Here is a 19,500-nt window from a genome sequence, read left to right on the forward strand (position 1 = left end):
CTAATAGGAAGCTTCAGTTTAAGATTAGACAGAATATAGAAGAAGGATCAAACAAAAGTTAAAGTCTTGAAGTTTAAAAAAAAAAAAGTGCTGTGATCACAGCATCAAGAAACCTCTGGCAGATCAAGGAGGAGTATGCTACAGTGTTGTCTTAATCTAGAGAGAGAGAGATGCTTGTCATCTACATTAAACAACATGAACAAAACCAGACAACTGTTGCTTGGAGATATTAACCGCCAGAGGGCAAACGTAATGCAGCAACTGAAGACGTGAGGAAACTTTTCTATCTTTACAGAAAGGCATTATTAATTTAATGATTAGTAAACAAAATAGGGCTGCCACAATTAGTCGACTAGTCACGATTACGTCGACTATCAAAATCGTCGACGACTGATTTAATAGTCGACGCGTCGTTTGAAGCTTTGTAAGATCACAAAAGATGCAGGAATAAGTAGCAGGATTTAAGAGTGTAATAACGGACTGAAACAGAAGATGGCAGCACTGCATGTACAAGGATGCCAGCTGCCGTTAAACCTTGAAGAAGAAGAAGTAGCTCTGTCCCAGAATTCATAGCGCAGCCCAGCTCAGTTTCCAACAATGGCGGCAGCTAGTTAGTTTTAATATTACTCTTATTATTCTTTCTGGGTCACAAAATAAACGTTTAACATGTTTTCAGGCGAGAATGTAGCTGTGTAAACCTCAAATATCTGCTCAGTTTATCAAGACACCACATATTTTCAAAAGCGCTCCGACGTTTTCGGAGACGTCTGTTAACCACTAGCTCGATAGCTAGCCGGGGGAAAGGCTCACTAGAGCCCGTGAGAACACCGGACTCCCGGCAAATCGTTTTCAAACCCACCGCCGTCTTTCGCTACTCAGGTTAAACATGATATATAAGTCACTTAGATAACTTAAAAATGTTATTGTTTGGCTTTTTTTTAGTATTTTATTTGTTCCTGAGTAAATCGGTTTGCCTGAGATTAAAGTTATAGTTTTTACACAGCTGAATAAACGTCAAGCAGACAACTGATTATCAGAAGTGTGAGATGCTCGAGAATATACTCCGGTGTCCCGTTATATTTTAGATAGCAAGGAGTTTATTAAACTTCACCGAAACAATCTGCAAATTTCATTAAAATTTAATAAACTATCATCTTGTCTTTATTTTTAGTTAGCACATACTTTAAACACTTAAAGCTGTAAGCTAATGATCGTTATATAAGAGCAGATGCATGCTGGTGCAATAAGCTGTACGTTTTACGTCCAATGGATGCATGATCTGATTAGTCGACTAATCGCAAAAATAATCGGTGACTAGTCGACTATCAAAATAATCGTTTGTGGCAGCCCTAAAACAAAACCACAGGAACTTATTTGGAAGAGTTGTACATGTATTTATATCTAAAGTAAGAATAGTGCTGTTGGAAGATCAGATGTCTGTATTGGTGGCATTTCACAAATTTTATGCTAGCAGCTTTTCTTTGTGTGGTTACATTAGTTTTTGACTGAACTGCAACCTGTGGGCCAGCTGCTTGATGTGACAGAAAAGCTCAGATGATTATGATGTGTCATCGTTATGTTCACTTTAAGACTTGTTGGAAAGCCTTTACTGCACTCACAGTTATGTAATGTGTTCTTGTCAGCGTGATTAATATTATTTCACTTCATCTATCTTGTCAGCTCCACTCCACATGTGATGCACTGGTGAGTGAGCGCAGGTGCACTCAGTGAGAGCAGGGTAAAAAGAAACTATGGCAATCATAAATGATAGTAGTACGCAGTGAAGACTCGCTGCACTTAACTGAGCAAATAAATGGGGTCAACCATTGTTTGTTTCTCATTTTTATTCACCTAAAATTTACTAAAGAAAAATACCAATTCATTAAATTGGATAAATTTATCTGATAAATTTTATTTTTAAAAGTTAGGAAAGCAGTTTTTAATTGAAACCTGATATTGCCCGATACATAAAATAAAAAAGGTCTCTTCCTCAGGAGTGTACAGTGTATTAATGTAAAACTGGTATTGGGGTGATACCAGCAGATACCCAAAACAAATGTATTAGATTCATAACTGGGAAAAGAGTTAGATCTAAAGCTTTTATAGACTTTGTAACATCCAGATCAACTAAAACATGCTAATGAGAGAATCTTGTGTTTTCATTTCAAACAGATTCTTTGAAATATAGAGAGGAAGAGGATTTTTAATTCTATTACATGTGGACACAAAAAGTGTGCAAGCAAAGGTGGAAAAAAAAGCAATAAGTTCTTCACTTACATGGATCCCAGACATGATGAAGGGAATTTGGCAGCAGGTGTCCTCAGGCAGGTAGCGGTCACTGTTCAGCTAGTACCATGAGAGCTGTAAGACATAAAGGTAAAGGCATTAGAAAGACAACTACTGTATTATATAAAAACTGCTGAATGATCACAGTGTATGTCATAACAATAAGAACACAAACAGCCACAAAAGCAAATCACAAGCATATCTCACTGGCTGGTTAATCAGTCCAAATGAAACAGTTTGGGTTCCAACAACTCTAGCACTGATCGGATCGCTCTACAGCTAGCATGGCTGACAGATTAGTGGATGGTGTCTGCTACAAAGTGTTAGTAGAGATTAGGGCAAATGTGATTTAAAAAAAAAAAAAAAAAAAAAAAAAGGATTAAAATAACGTAAAACGCCAATCTATCCATCCATTCTCTTATAGAGAACAGGACACACTGGACAGGTCATCAATCCATCGCAGGGTTAATATGAACAGACAACCACTCATGCTCACGTCTGACCAACTTAGAAATGCCAATTTACCTAACCCATGGATGCCTTTGGACTGTTGGAGGAAGTCAGAGTATCTGGGGAGAACTCTTGTAAACATGGAGAGGACATGCAAAGTCAACACACAAAGGCTTCGGTAGATTCAAACCCAGAACCCACTGCCGCTTTAAGACAATAAGCAAATGCAATCATTGGACAGTAGCAATCATAACTTTATTTACTGTCTGAAGAAAGAAAGCATTTTATTAAAAGTACTTAACTGCCACTAGAGCAGGGCGATATGACCAAAAATATTTATCATGATATATATTTGAAAATTTGCGATAACGATATAACTGACGATATAATTGACACTAGACAAAATACTTTACAACTCCACAACTTTATTAGTGCAAAAAAAAAAAAAAAAAAAAAAAACCCCAATGTATTTTCACTTAAACAAGCAGCTGTTTTTATGTGCATTAAAGTTATATAAAAAGTTAACAGTGCAAATGCAAATTCCTTGCTGACAGTTTAACCAAAAGGCATTTCCAGTGGAAACTGGCCGACATATCCTCAGCATAACCATGTATAATATCCACAAAACTTAAAAAGAGGTTATACACACACAATACGGTAATATTATGTTGAAGCACAGTACGTATCACTCCGCGAGGCTCCTGCCTACGATAGCCGTAATGATCCGACAATCCATCAAGCGGTGCGGCTTCGTAGCTTAGCAAAGTCGTACTAAAACACTTGACAGATTTTTGAGCGCCGTGTACCACATAAAATCGTTTCGAGGTCAGTAGACACAACTAGAATTCATACATAAGGTGCACAGGATTATAAGGGGCACTGTCGATTTTCAGAAAAATCAAAGGATTGATTTTAAGTGTGCCGTATTTTCAAAAAACACGGTAATAACGACGGCCCGCTAGCATGCTCTACCAAAAATAGTGCTGGCCAAACCAGTTCCACACCACTGAAGTTGCAGCATTTTTACAAACCAATTCTGATTCATCCCTTTCATTCAACGATCCGCTTTCGCCCTTCTCATTCTCCTTCGCCGCCATGCTTTTTCCGCCATGTGCATATGAAAACAAAGGCACTGTGCATGTGCGTTTTACCCATATCCTATCGCGATATTTCATTTTCTTAATGTTGCCGAACATTAAACCGGTATTACCGTGAAAGGTATGATATGGCCCAGCCCTAACTGCCACATTGCATTTTAAAAGATTACTTTTTTAATTTTCTACTGCACAAACTGTTACACAACACAACGTTGTTATAATGAAGCAGAAGTAACACTAGGTGCAGGTCTCTCACGGTAGGCTCCATTCAAGCATCTTACTTCCATCCAGTCCAGAAAACAGCAAGTTGAAACAGGGAGGGTGGAGCGCAAGTAGGAGGAAGTTGCTGACGCACAGTTTCCAGTGGTTCTTATGGAGGCAGGAAAGGGCTGTATTTGGATACCAATGTGAACATGTCTACACTGCTGATCTTTAGACTAATTTTAATGGTCTAAACCCAACTTTAAAATAAAATCAATTTGAAAGAGGTCAGTACTGGGGAAAAACAACAACAACAACAAAAAACCCTTCAAACTGGACTGTGACTTGTTCTGTGTATTGTAGATGGACTTAATGAAAAACAACCTACAGCTTTCACTTGGATTATATTTCACTGAGCATAAGCAGGCGATTCCCCCAACTTATGAAATAACAGAGCTCTGTGTAATTTTAGATCCATGAATATGATGCATCTCCTTCAAAGAGCCTGGCATTCTCCCTAAGAGCGTCTATAGCAAAGCTTCACAGCCCTACCATATCCTGTGTTGAAACAGGAAACAGCCTAATTGCAGACCACTGCAGAGCAGTATGCAAACTGACAGAGCCAAATATATCCAAGGCCAGGCTGCTCCTGTGAACCCAGAGGGTACTTCTTTTCCCTTTACCATTCTTTACATCTAAAGCAACCCTGCTGGAACAGAGCAGCCACACTTGCTAGTCAATGAAAAGGAGACAAGTGAGTGCTATTCTTATCTTGCTCCAGCGCTGAGGAATAGCTGCAAGCTATTCAAGAGCTTCAACATCTCACTGCTCACATCACTCTCCATAAGTTCATCAAGTGGTACTCAATAAGGGCCTCTGTCTTTGTCAATTCAATTTTCTATAGAAAACATTTGAGCAATAACACCAACACTTCGTCCCACAGAGCAGGCCATATATTTCTAACACACATACCTGCATCAACATATATGTTTGATACTGGGAAAGGCAGTCCAGAGAGTGCAATTATACTGTACAGTATTCTTGCTGAGTATCTGTGTAAAAGCCCAAGACTGTGCTCAGTCTGACAATGGCATCTAATTTAAAAACAAAACAAAAAAAACCATAGGTAAGTGTGCTTGAGTAAGCAGCTACAATTTCTGGCACAGTGTGACGATTTATTAGATGTCAAGACACGGAACATCTTAGGTTCCTCTGAAACAGGATTTTTGATTAACATAGTACTACTTTGCGCAAGAAATTCTACCTGATGCATGCCCTTGTATCGAGTGGACTGGATAAGAAGCCAATGTGTTCATGTGCTGTGGAACCAGAGAAAGCCAATCCAAAACAGAAAACAGAACACACTTGAAATTTGTGTTAAATTAATTTAGCAAGACAGTATACACAATACATTTATAAATTTAAAGTTTAAGTGAGTCAAACAATTCCTGGTGAATATCACTTTCATTTTTTGCTTAAAACGTTTATCCATAACAGACTAGCCAAGGAATGTGAACCTTCAGTTTTTCTTTAGCCTGATGTAAATATGAACCATGATCCTGGCCAGATGAGCAATAAGCACAAACAACAAAATCTTGTAAAGAGAAATGGTTCAAGTGTATGGCTGTTCAAATATCACATCAAAGAGTACATTTTTAATTCAGGCTCACAACCCCCCAAGAACCACATGTACCACACATGAATGCAAATCACTTCTTTCTCCACGCCCCTCCTCCTAATTGTCTTCCGTTGTGTGACAGGAGCTGAGTGTTATGGCAACACACCAAGTGATGTAACAGTAGGCTTTGATGCAGCGCTGCTTTTCTCTCTGCTGTGCCAGATGCCAGTAATAATGTTATGGTTTTATTTTATGTGTCGTTTGTATTCTAAGTTGCATTGTGTGTTCCATCCTGTTCTTTTTAAACCTTTGTGATTCATATCAGCTCCTGCAACCTACTGCACTTTGGTGCATGTAGATTAAAGAGATTAAGTGCTTGCCTCCCATCTACAATATGCCTGTATGATCTTGTTTCACCACATTAATATTTCAGTGCATCGAAGCTCTTAGACAACTTTGTGCATTTTCCATGACCTTAGAGAATACAGCGATGTTAACTCTTGTTTCTGTACTATACACCCCCAACCTGATTCCTGAAGAGCTGTTGCTCAGTGCACCACAGAACACAGATACAAAGAACTATCAAAAACTATGACAGGACTGGGTTTTTATTATATGGTGTCTGTACTTCTCAAATCAGCTCTGAAAAAAAGACAACTGAGATAACGGTAACAAAAGATGATTCATACACCCCCACGTCAGCGGACAGGACAGTTACTGCAAAATAATCTATTGCTTCATTTTATTAAAAAGAAAAAAAGAGAGAAAAACACCAAAAATGCCAAAACATAATTAACAAATGTTTCCTTTGAAACAAATGTAACATTGACGTAGGGTCTCTAATTGTGTTATTGGTTTATTTTGACACATTTTTGGTTCATTTGCTTTAAGAAGTTGTAATTTGTTCCAATAAAGAAATTTTCCTATTGCATAATTTCATAAGAAGTGAAATGCAAGAGACTGGTTCTGACATAAAATAATGTTGGAGTTAAAGTGCATTTTCGAATTCACAGTTCTTAGAATACTGGGAAATTTGTGTCATCTAGATATAAAAGATTAAAATCACTATTTAGTGATTGCAGAGAGCAAAACCTCAGGGTACTTGAACTGATTTAAGCACTGACACAAGTTTTCTTTTCTTTTTTTTTTTTACCCGTTTACTGAAAGATATTTCAATTAGAGTTATTTAATGGACATGGACATAATGTGTAGACTCTCAGCTTTCAATTGAGGGTATCCACATTCAAACCCGATGAAGGGTTTAGGAATTTGAGCTCCTTAACATGTGCCACCATTTTTTTAAAGGAACCAAAAGTATTTGGACAATTGACTCAAAGGCTATTTCATGGGCAGGTGTGGGCAATTCCTACGCTATGTCATTAATTATCAATTAAGCAGATAAAAGGCTTGGAGTTAACACAGAAAAATACCCATCCGAGAAATTTCTACAATATGAAGAGTGGCAACTTCTACAGTTGGCACATCCTGAGAAAGATGAAACGCACTGGTGGAACAGCTTGTGATCCAAAGCATACCACATCTGTAAAGCACAGCAGAGGTAATGTGATGACTTGGGCGTGCATGGCTAGTGGCACTGAAGACACTAGTGTTTAATGATGATGACATGTTCAGAGACATATTGTCTTATCAAATCCAGCTACGTGCAGTCACACTGCTTGGGCTCCGTTTTATAATACAGATGGGCAATGACCCAAAACAACAGCCAAAGCAACCTGGGAGTTTATTAAAGCAAAGAAGTGGAATATTTTTGAATGGCAAAATAGGTCAGCCGATTTTAACCCAACCGAGCATGATTTCACTTGTTTAAGAATAAACATCGGAAAGAAAGACCACAAACAAACCGCTGCAGTAAAGACCTGACAGAGCATTAAAAAGGAGGAAACCCAGCATCTGGTGATGTCCATTAGTTCAAGACTTCAGGCTGTCATTGCCAGCAAAGAGTTTTCAACCAAGTATTAAAAAAATGAACATTTTATTTTCAGTTATTTTATTTGTCCAATTATTCTAATTACAGCCCCCTGATGGGATTGTGTTGAAAAATGCTTTTGTTTCTCACATATTTATGCAATCTTTTTGTTCAGCTCACTGAACTAAAGCTAAAAGTCTGCACTTCAACTGCATCTGAGTGGTTTTATTTAAAATTTATTTTGGTAATGTACAGAATCAAAATTAGAAAATTAAAAAGTTGTTCCTGTCCAAATGTATATAAACTGTATAGCTATGATCTTTGGCTAAAGACCGGATACAAACAACTGGGCACAAATGAGATTCCTCTGAGAGGTGTCTTGGCTCGGTTTTAGAAATATAGTGAGCAGTTCACTCATTCCGAAGGGGCTCTGAGTAGAACTGCTATTAGACAACATCTAAAGTAGCCAACTGACGATGTTGGCGCATCTGACAACAATGTCTCCTGAACACCTCCTAGGTGGGGTGTTTTGGGCATTTCCTACTGGACATCCCATAGCAAACCCAGGATGCACTGGATTGATTGTGTGTATTGCCTGTCCTGTACTGGGAATGCAATAGAGTCCCTTGGATGAGCTGGCTAGGGAAAAGTATGTATGCAAGCACAATTAGGTTGCATTTAGTTAAGATACAGAGTCTGTGTTACTGTTCATTATTTAATAAACAAAAATATATTTTATGCTTGAACAATTGATATCCAACTTGAAAAAAAAAAAAAGTCCTGGTCATTTTCTTTTTGGGGAAGACCAAAACCTCTTTGGGCAGTGCCAACATGGAAGCTACAAGAGCATATTTTTGCTTTGGTCACAAGCTAAAATCTTGTCCATTAAGCTCATGGTTCTAGTCCAGCTCTTATTATTTGACTCAGTCCAAGAAATGCAGCACTGGTTTACTAGACACCTATCATTTGCCTGCAACTATGAGAATGTTCAACTGATTGCTGCCATGTCAGCTTTTCCTGGATAAATAAGAGCTTAAACAGAAATCACCAGAGAAGGCTGGTGTTTAACTGAGATTGCTGTTGTTGATTTCTAAAATTACTGTGACAAAGCCTTGGGTTATGCAAGCTCAAGTCCACAGCAGGCCCAAGGCCATCCACAGATTACAATCTAACAGTAATGCTTCTACAAGAACTTATTAAAGTCTTTTTTTCCTCCTTCTTTTTTTTTTTTTTTTTTTTTTTAACTTGGGGGTGGCAACTTAGCTTGACCTAGATTTCTGTCTGTTAAACAGCCAATAACTATCCTGAGGGAAATTTTATTTACTTAGACAGCATTATGCCACAGCTCCCATCACACTCAACAAAGAAGAGTATTATACGTAAAACTTGTAAACAACATTCCCAAAGAATTCCAAGACTGGCTAGTCAGGTAATGCTATGCAATCTGGTGCCAAGAGAACTCCATTCACAACACAAAGTGTTTTCAGTGCATTGCATATTTTATATTCCAGCTGTGTGTTGGTTCTTGGGAACTGCTAGTTTTCGACGCTGCGCAAACTCTGCGTCTTTTGGCAGGACTCCAAACAAAATCTATATTTTGCAAAAACAGCTTTTTACTTAGTAGTCTTACTACAGGGGGCAATTAATCAAATAAATTATTCATCATTTATGACTTCTTGAAAGACCCCATCTTACTCACATGAATATATGTTGGCTAAATTAACTGCAGACACTGTCAGTTTGTTTCGAACTTCAAAAAATTAAAAGCTTATAGAACTACCAAAAAACTAGTTGCTGTCAGTGAGTGTGTGCTTTTGATCTATGTTTATGTTCACCCACACACTGATGCAGCTGGCATGCTTGGACCTACCAAGCATCTAGTGACATTAACTAATAAAACTCATCTATGGGGGCAATTAAGAACAGAACAGAAACGAGTTAGAGGTGCAGACAAGGAAGAGCTGGTGCAGAAAAAAAATGTTGTGGGTCTTTTGGTTTCAGTAAAAAAGACTGAACAAATCTACATGCAAACTGCAACGTGTAACTGCAGCAGCTAATACTGTGTGAATTTGAATTATTCACTGAAGTAGTAGTAAATAAACACTGCAAATGTGAACATACATTAGGCATTGTTCATTCTTGTCAAAGTCAGGACACGGTGGCATTTGCCCATCTGGAGCATTGGGACATTTCCCAGTGCCATGAGTGCCATTTTGGCCTGCTGTAAGCAGCCAACTTGTAATAACATTAATAACAAGTAAGCTACTGCTAAACCAACAAACAGGGTTGAACTACAAAATTAGCAGTCTGGTGGTTTGTGGCGTGGAACAGAGTTATGGCCTGCTCATGCGTCAGACTATTTTGGGTTCTCTGGCTGTTTTGAACAAAAGCCACAGCGTTATAAGCCGACTTGGGTTGCAGGTTCAAAATTACTTCTAGTTGTGCACAGATGTGTATGATCAACAAATTAAGAAGACAATCAAAGGCAGGCCATTATACACTACCCAAAACCCCTGCTACGCTTCCCTTTACAACCAAAAACATATAATGCCGAACTAAATTAGACTACATGTTTTACTGTAAAATTAAAAGTGAGTTGATGATAAACTACTCACAGATACAAGAATTAACAAAGAAAGAAAGAAAGAAAGAAAACAACCTAAACTATTAAATTCTGCATTTAACTGACAGCATATAAAGTGTTATGAGCAGGAAACAAGAAGAGAAGGAAGAAGCAGAGAGCAGAACACAGACAGCCATGATGCAGCACCCGAGGAGCAAAAAGGGCTAAGGCCCTGGACTTAACAGCCCAACAGTGCAGTTTGGTGGTGCCTGGGCTTGAACCAAATTGTAGTGTTTTTAATAATATATGCTGTTGAACAAATGAGTTTATATATGTATAAACAATATTTACTAACCTCATTTTGTCCAGAGTAAATAAACCGACTGTATATTTTTAACAATGACGTATCAACAGTAATGTCTTATCTCTAGCACATGGAGTTATTACAATTATGGCAGTAAGTGTAGTGCAGCTGTGACTATCGAACTTCAACTCAGACTCAATACAAAGTTTGTATTGTATTTGTATTCTGTAAAAAAAACAAAAAACAAAAATAAAAAGGCAGGGAAATATGGAAATGTGACCTACTGGGTATGTAAATATACAGTATAAGCTTAAACTAAAAAAAAGACACAGCTTTTACAGAGTGAACAGTTAATCCATCACTTCCTGACCGCCTGGCTGTTTAAACTGTGAGCTTTGCACTCGAATTGAGTTTCAAAAATACAACCCCACAAAAAATGTTAAAAGCTAATTTTTAGAAAGAAAAACAAGAATAAAAAGAAGGGGCAGTAACTAACCAAACAATGTCGTTATTAGATCACAGCATACAGCAAGTCCAACGGGATGACAGTTAAACAGAAATATTTGGCAACAGAGTCATTCCATCAGAGGAAAAGTGTCTGAAAAAAAAAGTACAGGGTTTTTTTTAATAAGCTTTTGATTTTCAAAATCAACAGCACACTGGTGCAAAGCTGTACTGAAAGAAACAGGGTGAGGGATTAAAATGGACATAAGAAGACATGGCAGCAGGCAGGCTTTGTGGTGTGCATTTGTCTTTGTATCTGCATCTGCAACTACACTGATGTGTGTGTATTCAATGTGCCAAGAGACCCCCCACAAGGAAGCAGGAAGTAGGCACCAATTAGTGGAAATGCAGAGAGATGATGTGCCTAGAGATGCAAGCAGCTTCCCCAGACATTTAATAGGCTTCGGTGTCCACATGCCCTTCATCTGGATGAGCTGTCTTCCAGCACAGCAAGCAGCCACTACCGGGGCTCCACATGCTTCACTGATCACATGACTCTGACTGACTGTTCAGAGCAAGGGCGAGGCAAAAAATCACCATACAACATAATTTCTCCACAATTCTAAAACCAAACCACAGTGTTCAAAAAGACCGAAAACTGAGGGTGAATTCAGCTGATTTTCAGGTGGACTAAAAGTAGTGGCTAGTGGGTCATTCAACATGTTAGCTCTCAAAGACGAGCACATGGCATTTTTCACAGAGAAAAACAAAAACATTTGAAAATATACCATATCAATATACACTGATGATAAAGTACTTTGATCTGATCGACTTATAGGCTGCAGCAGCCAAACAGTTTCTTACAAAACAATTCTCCAACTCATGAAGCACGTTAAAACACATCTGGGAACCTATTAGGGACAGTTAATTTGGATAATTCTTCACAGTAAAGGTCATGTCACTCATCACCATTATATGAAACTACATGTATGGAATCACCAGTTAAACCGGTTAAAATCTAAAATTAAAAAGAGACAGGCGATCTCTCCAAGGTGTAACCTGCTCCTAGTTGACACATGCCAACACCAGAAAGCAGCAGCAGCGGTCCACAAGGCAAAACGGAGGAAAAGTTGAAGGCATGAATTCACTGAAATATACAACATATGTTTAAGTTTGCATAAAACCCAAAGCAGGAAATGACTTTCTTGTAAACTTTTTTTTCATCCAAGCACACACACCTCAGGTATATGTTTTAACAGTTGTGTAGCTTGTTGCAAAGTGTAAACACAGCTTAGAATTGCTTCGTCTTCCTTCTCAACGCTCTACAGAGCTATTAAAGCTTTTAAGTTAATGAGGAAAAGAGCTACAGAAAATAAACTGATTCCATGATATAAGCTTTAAAAACATCTGCTTCATTTATTCCTTTACACTACATGTATTAATCCCAATTCACACCATCTAGATTGTTTAAATCAAAATTAGTCTTCTTCAGTTGCATTTAAAGTAATTTTTTATTGCTGTGATGCTGGTGGATGTTAGGAATCTTGGTTATGCTTTGGTAAGAAACTTATTTGAGGTTGTGGCGTAATCACACCTTAATACTGCATAAAACAGCGCTGGTCACATTTTCTCGGCACCTTTTCCTGCCAGCTGATTGCACCATCCAGTCTGCACACCAGTCAAAACGAGAGGGGGAGAAAAAAAAAAATCAACAAACAACAAAACCAAAATCGGACAGAGCGGGCAGCGTCAACTTAAGTTGTCGATCACTTGATTTAAACACCCTCAGCACAATGGCTAACCTTTCAGTGCAGCTGGCTAACAATGAAGAAGTCCCTGGAACTACACATGCTCCAAAAACGAACTTTATTTTTTAATCTTCACAGAGAGTAATAAATCTGTGACAGCTTTTAAAGCAGGGCTCCGTGGTGTTGGATCGATACATGTAGGGTTTTATGTCCACTTATTCCTTTTTTTGGTCTTGAAAGAGAGTTCTCGGATTATACCAGGTTGAAGTCAGAAGAGAAAGCCATGTTCTCGCCGACAAAAGCTGGTGTTTGCAGAGAACCCTGAAATCTCAAGAAGAACAGAGAGGCAGGAGAGAGGGAAGGAAGTTCAGAGAAACTGTGGCTTACTCAGTCATTATGACTGTGTGGCTCCCTCTGCCATCTGCCACATGAAACATTTCTAGCCATCGTCACCACCTTTTCTTTTTTTTTTTTAGTCGAGGTGCTGCTGTAACTGTCCCACAGAAATTCTTGTTCCTATTTTGACTTTCTGATTTAGCAGCAACAGAGACAGACGGACGGTTGCAGTGATGTAGGCTGGGGCGATTTTGTGGTCTCAGAAACATTTATCCAGTTTAAAAATAGTGCCCAATACACGGATAATTATAAAATGAACTTAGCAGCTGCAGCTTAAATTATTTTAAGATTCCAAATTAAATTTTAAACATAAGCAAGTTGTGATTTTACCAGAAAACCTGCATAAACCTAAAGGAAATTGTTACAGTAAATACTAGTCAAAGTCTGAACTGAGGAAGAAAAGACAAAACAAAACAAAAAAAACCCCATCCTTTCTTTGCAGAAGATTAAAGGAGTCATGCGTGTATCTAATCCGTCGACCCCTATTTTTATCTGACTCAATAAAAAAATAGAGCAGCGTGACACAGAACCCTCACTCTACAGTCAGACAGGCCAACTGACTGACAGACAGGTGGGAAGACAGGAGGCAGCCGTCCAGTCTGCTTCTCTGACGTAACAAGTGACAGGCTTGAGCTTGCCGCTGATGACAAATTACAAAAGCAGGGAGACAGGAAGTGAAAGAAAGAAAGGAAGAGGGAGAGAGAATACCCCCCTCCTCCTACTCCTCTCCACCTCCCCCTTTGAGTTCTGGGAGGCTGCTGGACTGGAGAAGGCAGAGGGGAGGAAGGGTAGTGGTGACGGCTTATTGTTTGAGCTCTGTGTGCTGCGGTTCCAGTCTCAGCACACACTCATGCTAGCCCGGCTATTTATATCCTCTCAATATCCATGCAGGCGGAGGCAGGCTACAGTCATTTTCATCATTTCCTACATTCTGTAGACAAAGAAAAGACTACTTGCTGGGAGTGAGCCTGCTTGGACTACTTTTCGTAGAGGATTGCCCCATTATTAATTGCGTTGTATTTTTGGTTTTCATAAGAACATACATTAGCTAAAAAAAATATCCATATTCATACAATTAGCTGAACGATGATTGTTCAGTTAGTAGCACCAAATATATTAAAAAGGGACAATCAACTCTATTAGGACTGCATTTAATGAAGTCAGGGGAGTTGCTAGATAAAGTCTGGTCTAATCTCAGACTATGCAATGCATGCTCTATGAGTTGCCAAGGCACCAAAATGGCTTGTTCACCTGACTAAGGAGAGACAGAAGAAATATAACAGATGCTTGAAATGTTGACTGTAGTTTCTGTAAGTACTTATCATCACCAGCATTTACCTTTAAGTTACTCTTGTCCTTTTTTGAATCATGGGGCACGGAGCTCTTTGTAAAGGTTTATTCTGAGCAATTGTGATGGCAAGAGTCAACAAAGTGAAAGCAATACAGGTTCAAAAGTACAGTGCAAGTATGTGTGTGTGGGGCTGGCTGTACAGACTTAATTACATCCATTAATGAGATAGTAGGTGTGACAGATAAAGGAAAGCTCAGTGGTGATGTTATGCAAGTGTTCATGTTAAATGCAGAGGTGAACAGAAGGAAAAGATTACTAGGGTTCTAGGAAGCTCCTCAAGTAGAGATGAGAGGTCTGAGATAGAAACGGATAGGTCCATGTGAAAAAAGTTCACTGGAGAGGCAGTTTAACAAGGGGACTATATCAGCGAACCAGGTGGGAACTGAGACATAAAGCCCCGTGTTCGGTAGGTAGTAGTGACAGAAGTCAAACTAATAGCCAATGGATTGTCCATTAATCAAATTATCATTGATGGGTTTGTTCTTTGAAAAACGAATGCTTAAATTAGTCCCAGCCATTAATATGGCCAGGCTGCCTGCACAACTAAAGTCTGTAGCCATTTTGCACATGTACTTCAAAACTTTGAACTTTTCTAGATATTCTTTCTTTCGTTAAGTTGTAACAACAGAAAAAAAAATACTGAATGCTTTATTGTTACTCTGGCTTGCAGGCTACCACATTTATTACTTCAAACAAAATAAAGGGAATTTTGAAAATTCCTACCATCACTTATGACAGACTACCTAATTCAAAGTGTGGCTCTATTACCACAAGGTGCCAGCAGCAGCATTACAGTGCAACAGAAGTTACACAGCAGTATTTACAGTACCACAGCAGAAGTCTAATGTAAACACAAAAGTACCCTAGGTAGTAGTGCTGGGCGATATGACGATATATATCGTGTGGACGATAGAAAAGTGTCTATCGTGCCGTTTGTGTTCTATCGTTTCTATCCTTAATTTTATAAATTATTACATAAAATATATCATTAAGGCAAGGCAAGGCAAGGCAAGTTTATTTATATAGCACAATTCAACAACAAGGTGATTCAAAGTGCTTTACAGAGACATTAAAAACAAAAACAAATAAAAAGCATGATTTGAAATTGATTAAGACAAGCAAACAAACACAAACAAACAAACAAAACAGTTTATAAAATGAAAAATCAAAACAGTAGATAAAATCAGGACAGTAGATAAAATCAGTAGTTAAAATGTAAGTTTTGAAATTTAAGCTTAAAAGTGTGGATTTGGTGCTTTATTCAAAAGCAGCTGAGAACAGGTGAGTCTTCAACCTGGATTTAAATAAACTGAGTGTTTCAGCTGATCTGAGGCTTTCTGGGAGTTTGTTCCAGATATATGGAGCATAAAAGCTGAATGCAGCTTCTCCGTGTCTGGTTCTGACTCTGGGAACTGATAAAAAACCGGATCCAGATGACCTGAGGGATCTGGAAGGTTCATACTGGGTCAGGAGGTCACTGATGTATTTTGGTCCTAAACCATTCAGAGCTTTATAGACCAGCATCAGAACTTTAAAGTCTATCCTCTGACGGACAGGCAGCCAGTGTAAAGACCTCAGAGCTGGACTGATGTGGTCCACTTTTTTGGTCTTAGTGAGGACTCGAGCAGCAGAGTTCTGAATGAGCTGTAGTTGTCTGACTGATTTTTTAGGTAGACCTGTAAAGATGCTGTTACAGTAATCAAGCCTACTAAAGATGAATGCATGGACTAGTTTTTCCAGGTCCTGTTGAGACATCAGATCTTTTATCCTTGAAATATTCTTGAGGTGATAGTAAGCTGATTTTGTTATTGTCTTAATGTGTTTTTCTAAGTTTAGGTCTGCATCCATCACTACACCCAAATTTCTCGCCTGGTTTGTGGTTTTTAGGTGTATAGATTGAAGTTCTCTGGTGACCTGTTATCGTTTTTCTTTGGCTCCAAAGACTATTACTTCAGTTTTGTTTTTGTTTAGCTGGAGAAAATTGTGGCACAACCAGTCATTAATTTCCTCAATGCATTTACCAAGAGCCTGTACAGAGCCTCGGTCTCCTGGTTACATTGTGATATATATTTGTGTGTCATCTGCATAGCTGTGATAGTTTATTTTGTTGTTCTTTATAATCTGTGCCAGTGGGAGCATGTAAATGTTAAACAGAAGGGGTCCCAAGATGGAACCTTGGGGAACTCCACATGTGATACTTGTCTGCTCAGATGTGAAGTTACCTATTGATACAAAGTATTTCCTGTTTTCTAAGTATGTTTTGAACCAGTTTAGTACAGTTCCTGAAAGACCTGCCCAGTTCTCCAGTTGTTTGAGTAATATGTTGTGGTCAACTGTATCAAATGCTGCACTGAGATCCAGTAAAACTAAGACTGACATTTTTCCACCGTCTGTATTCAAACATATGTCATTAAACACTTTGGTCAGAGCGGTTTCAGTGCTGTGGTTCTGTCTAAAACCTGACTGGAAGGCATCAGGTTTTAACCCTTTACAACCGGTCGGAGCAGGCACACTCCGTTTTCCCTAACTATTTTTAAATCCCTGTAGAACTGGAACCACGTAAGGTAGCGCAATAATGTTTTTTGCATATGAAACCGTAGGAGTTGTACTTACATCTTATTCCATTAGCTTGCCCTAGGTCACGGTTTCCTTCCACATAGAGCTTTGCAAAAATTGCATAAAAAGCACTTCCAGCAACAAAAACATAATATTCCAGACTTGCAGCAACAAAAACATAATATTCCAGAAACAGGCTTTGCCGATCCGATCAGCTGTTCATAACACTTCCTACTTGAAATATAAGTCAGCGCGAACTATCGCATGTCCGCCATTACCTGTCCGAAACCGGAAGTGACGTCATTTTCGCGGAAAATGTAGTTTTTTAGCTTCAAAGCCTATGTTGGTGTTTTTAAAAGTCACGTTTGACTTTATGCTTTTCTGTATCGTTTCTGGGATGCTTAGAAGTCAAATTACACTGTTGGAAATAGTTTATTTTTATGCACATGCTGTGTTTTTGCATATTTGCATTTATTTATTTTCATTTTTCCTGTAGTATATTAAAATTTGTGTATCTCAAAAATAAAACTATGAAGACACTCAAAATAAATTTCTTGTGGTTGGAAACTATTTTGTGCAACTTTTTTGTATTTACAGTTTTAAGGGATGAGCCTCTTAAATTTCTCTAACTAGAAATATATCTAAAAAACAAAACAAAAACGATTTTCAATTTTTTTGTAGTTTATTGCACTTTTTTTGCAATTTATGTAGTTGTTATGGACTTAATGCATACATATTATTAAAATTTGGGCTATAATGGTTGTATTGATGTATAGCAACTTGAAATGCTCCCACAAATGGCACTACAGCATGTAAAATGTAAAGATAAGCTCTGGCGGACTTGGTTCTATGGTAGGTCTTAAAGGGTTAAATAGCCTGTGGCAAATATATTAGTGTTGTCTTCTCACTATACATACTCTGAACTTTATGCAAGAGAAAATAAAGTATAAAAAATGATTTTTTTCACAAAGAAACTCCGTCTTGTGGTTTTGCGACATGGTGCTGCTTTACGTGCACCCGGATTTGCGACATGCTTTACGGTAACTCAAAACAAAGACTGCACCCTCTCCACTCGCTGTTTACAGACTGCATACTTTCCAGATGACCACAGGTCAGGTGGTATATCGTGAAATATATCGTTATCGTGATATAAAATAATTCATATTGTGATGAATATTTTTTCCATATTGCCCAGCACTACTAGGTAGTGTTTTCACTGGAAATTTTAAATAAAAGCATAACATAACTGCTTAGCAGGTTAACAATAAAGTAACGTAACCTTTTGACTCTTCAGCAGCCTGCACAATATGACAAAAGGAACAGTCTTCTTGCATATTTTCAAAGCATTGTGCTTGTTCAACATTGCTGAACTAGGTTCCTTTTTACTAAATCGTAATGCATGCTATGGAACATACACTCATGGTGCCCTCATGTCAACGACACACTTTTAGGCCACATAAAAATTTACACCCGTATTTATTGCAGATCATTTTAAATGTGTCAAATGTGTCACATTGTAGTGGTTTACACATTTGCCAGAAAAGTGAAAGATCCCCAGTTTGATTTTGAAAGGAGACAAATCCCTTTTGGGATTGCATCAAGGAAAGCATCCAGAGTAAAAATCTGCCAGATTAAATATGTGCAGCTACCTGCTGCTGCAGCCCATTGTAAATAAGGGAGCACCCAAAAGTAGCTGCTTCTTCTCCTAACAATTATGTTAAATAATTCTGATCTCAATACTGACAAAACCTTTTCTGGAAACGAGCAGGCCCTGTGAAAACACCCCTAACAAACTGCTGTGTGCTAAATGTGACCAGACTCTCCAGACTCTGCGAAAACAGCTCAAGTGTGGGAAATAATGCAGTGTATATAAACAAATAAGCACACGCAGTCATGGCTTAATATACTATACCTTAAACGTGCACATCTATATACACTATTGGTTTAAACATCCTAGGAGAGTGACTATGGAAGGGGATACACAGGGAAACCGCCTGCTGATTCTGCTGCTTTCATTGCCTCTCCTACTCCTTTGATGCTAAAGCGCGACAACTCCTCTATTCAGAGCAGAAGAGGAGACGAGGAGGCAAAGCACGGCGATGGAGACACAAAGAATCTCATTAGAAGCAGCCACAGCGGGGTTCGGGTACAATATGGCAGCAGCATTAGTGGCAACAGCAGCTCAGAATCTCTTCAATAAAAGCAGCATTCAGGGGCAGCGGCACTGAGACCATGCAGAAAAAGATTCAGTGGACAATAAAGGAAGGAATTAGGGAGAAGAGAGGCATACAGGGAGAAGATGAAGCCAAAACCCAAATTGCAAATGGCACTTGAAACTATTATGGTTCAAAACAGTGATTATACAGACTGCCTACACAACGAGTAATCCCAGATTTGGAAATAGCCGGAATATTTTCCGCCTTTGAAAATAAGGTAACTACAAATGGATACTACTGCTCAAGAGAAAACAACAGCAGCTAGAAACAGAGCTTTCTTCTGAAAAAATGAGAGATACACTCATCAGGTTGTCATGGTCAACGAGCGTTTGACTGGCCAGAC

General features: G+C 38.5%; 1 protein-coding gene across 2 annotated transcripts in view; it reads right to left on the reverse strand.

Moving 5' to 3' along the window:
• LOC134631274 (tyrosine-protein kinase CSK) overlaps positions 1-19,500 on the reverse strand; it is a 51,912-nt gene that overhangs the window by 17,008 nt on the left and 15,404 nt on the right. The window contains exons 2-3 of one of the 2 annotated variants that reach the window (XM_063479465.1): positions 2,812-2,867; positions 2,278-2,361 (exon numbers count right to left, since the gene is read on the reverse strand). In XM_063479465.1, the coding sequence (XP_063335535.1) occupies positions 2,278-2,292 (15 nt within the window). In that variant the 5' untranslated portion in view covers positions 2,293-2,361; positions 2,812-2,867. The remainder of the gene's footprint in view (positions 1-2,277; positions 2,362-2,811; positions 2,868-19,500) is intronic. The other variant, XM_063479457.1, reaches the window with a different exon arrangement.

This window comes from Pelmatolapia mariae, linkage group LG1 (genome assembly GCF_036321145.2).
Source record: "Pelmatolapia mariae isolate MD_Pm_ZW linkage group LG1, Pm_UMD_F_2, whole genome shotgun sequence".
Taxonomy (NCBI): domain Eukaryota; kingdom Metazoa; phylum Chordata; class Actinopteri; order Cichliformes; family Cichlidae; genus Pelmatolapia; species Pelmatolapia mariae.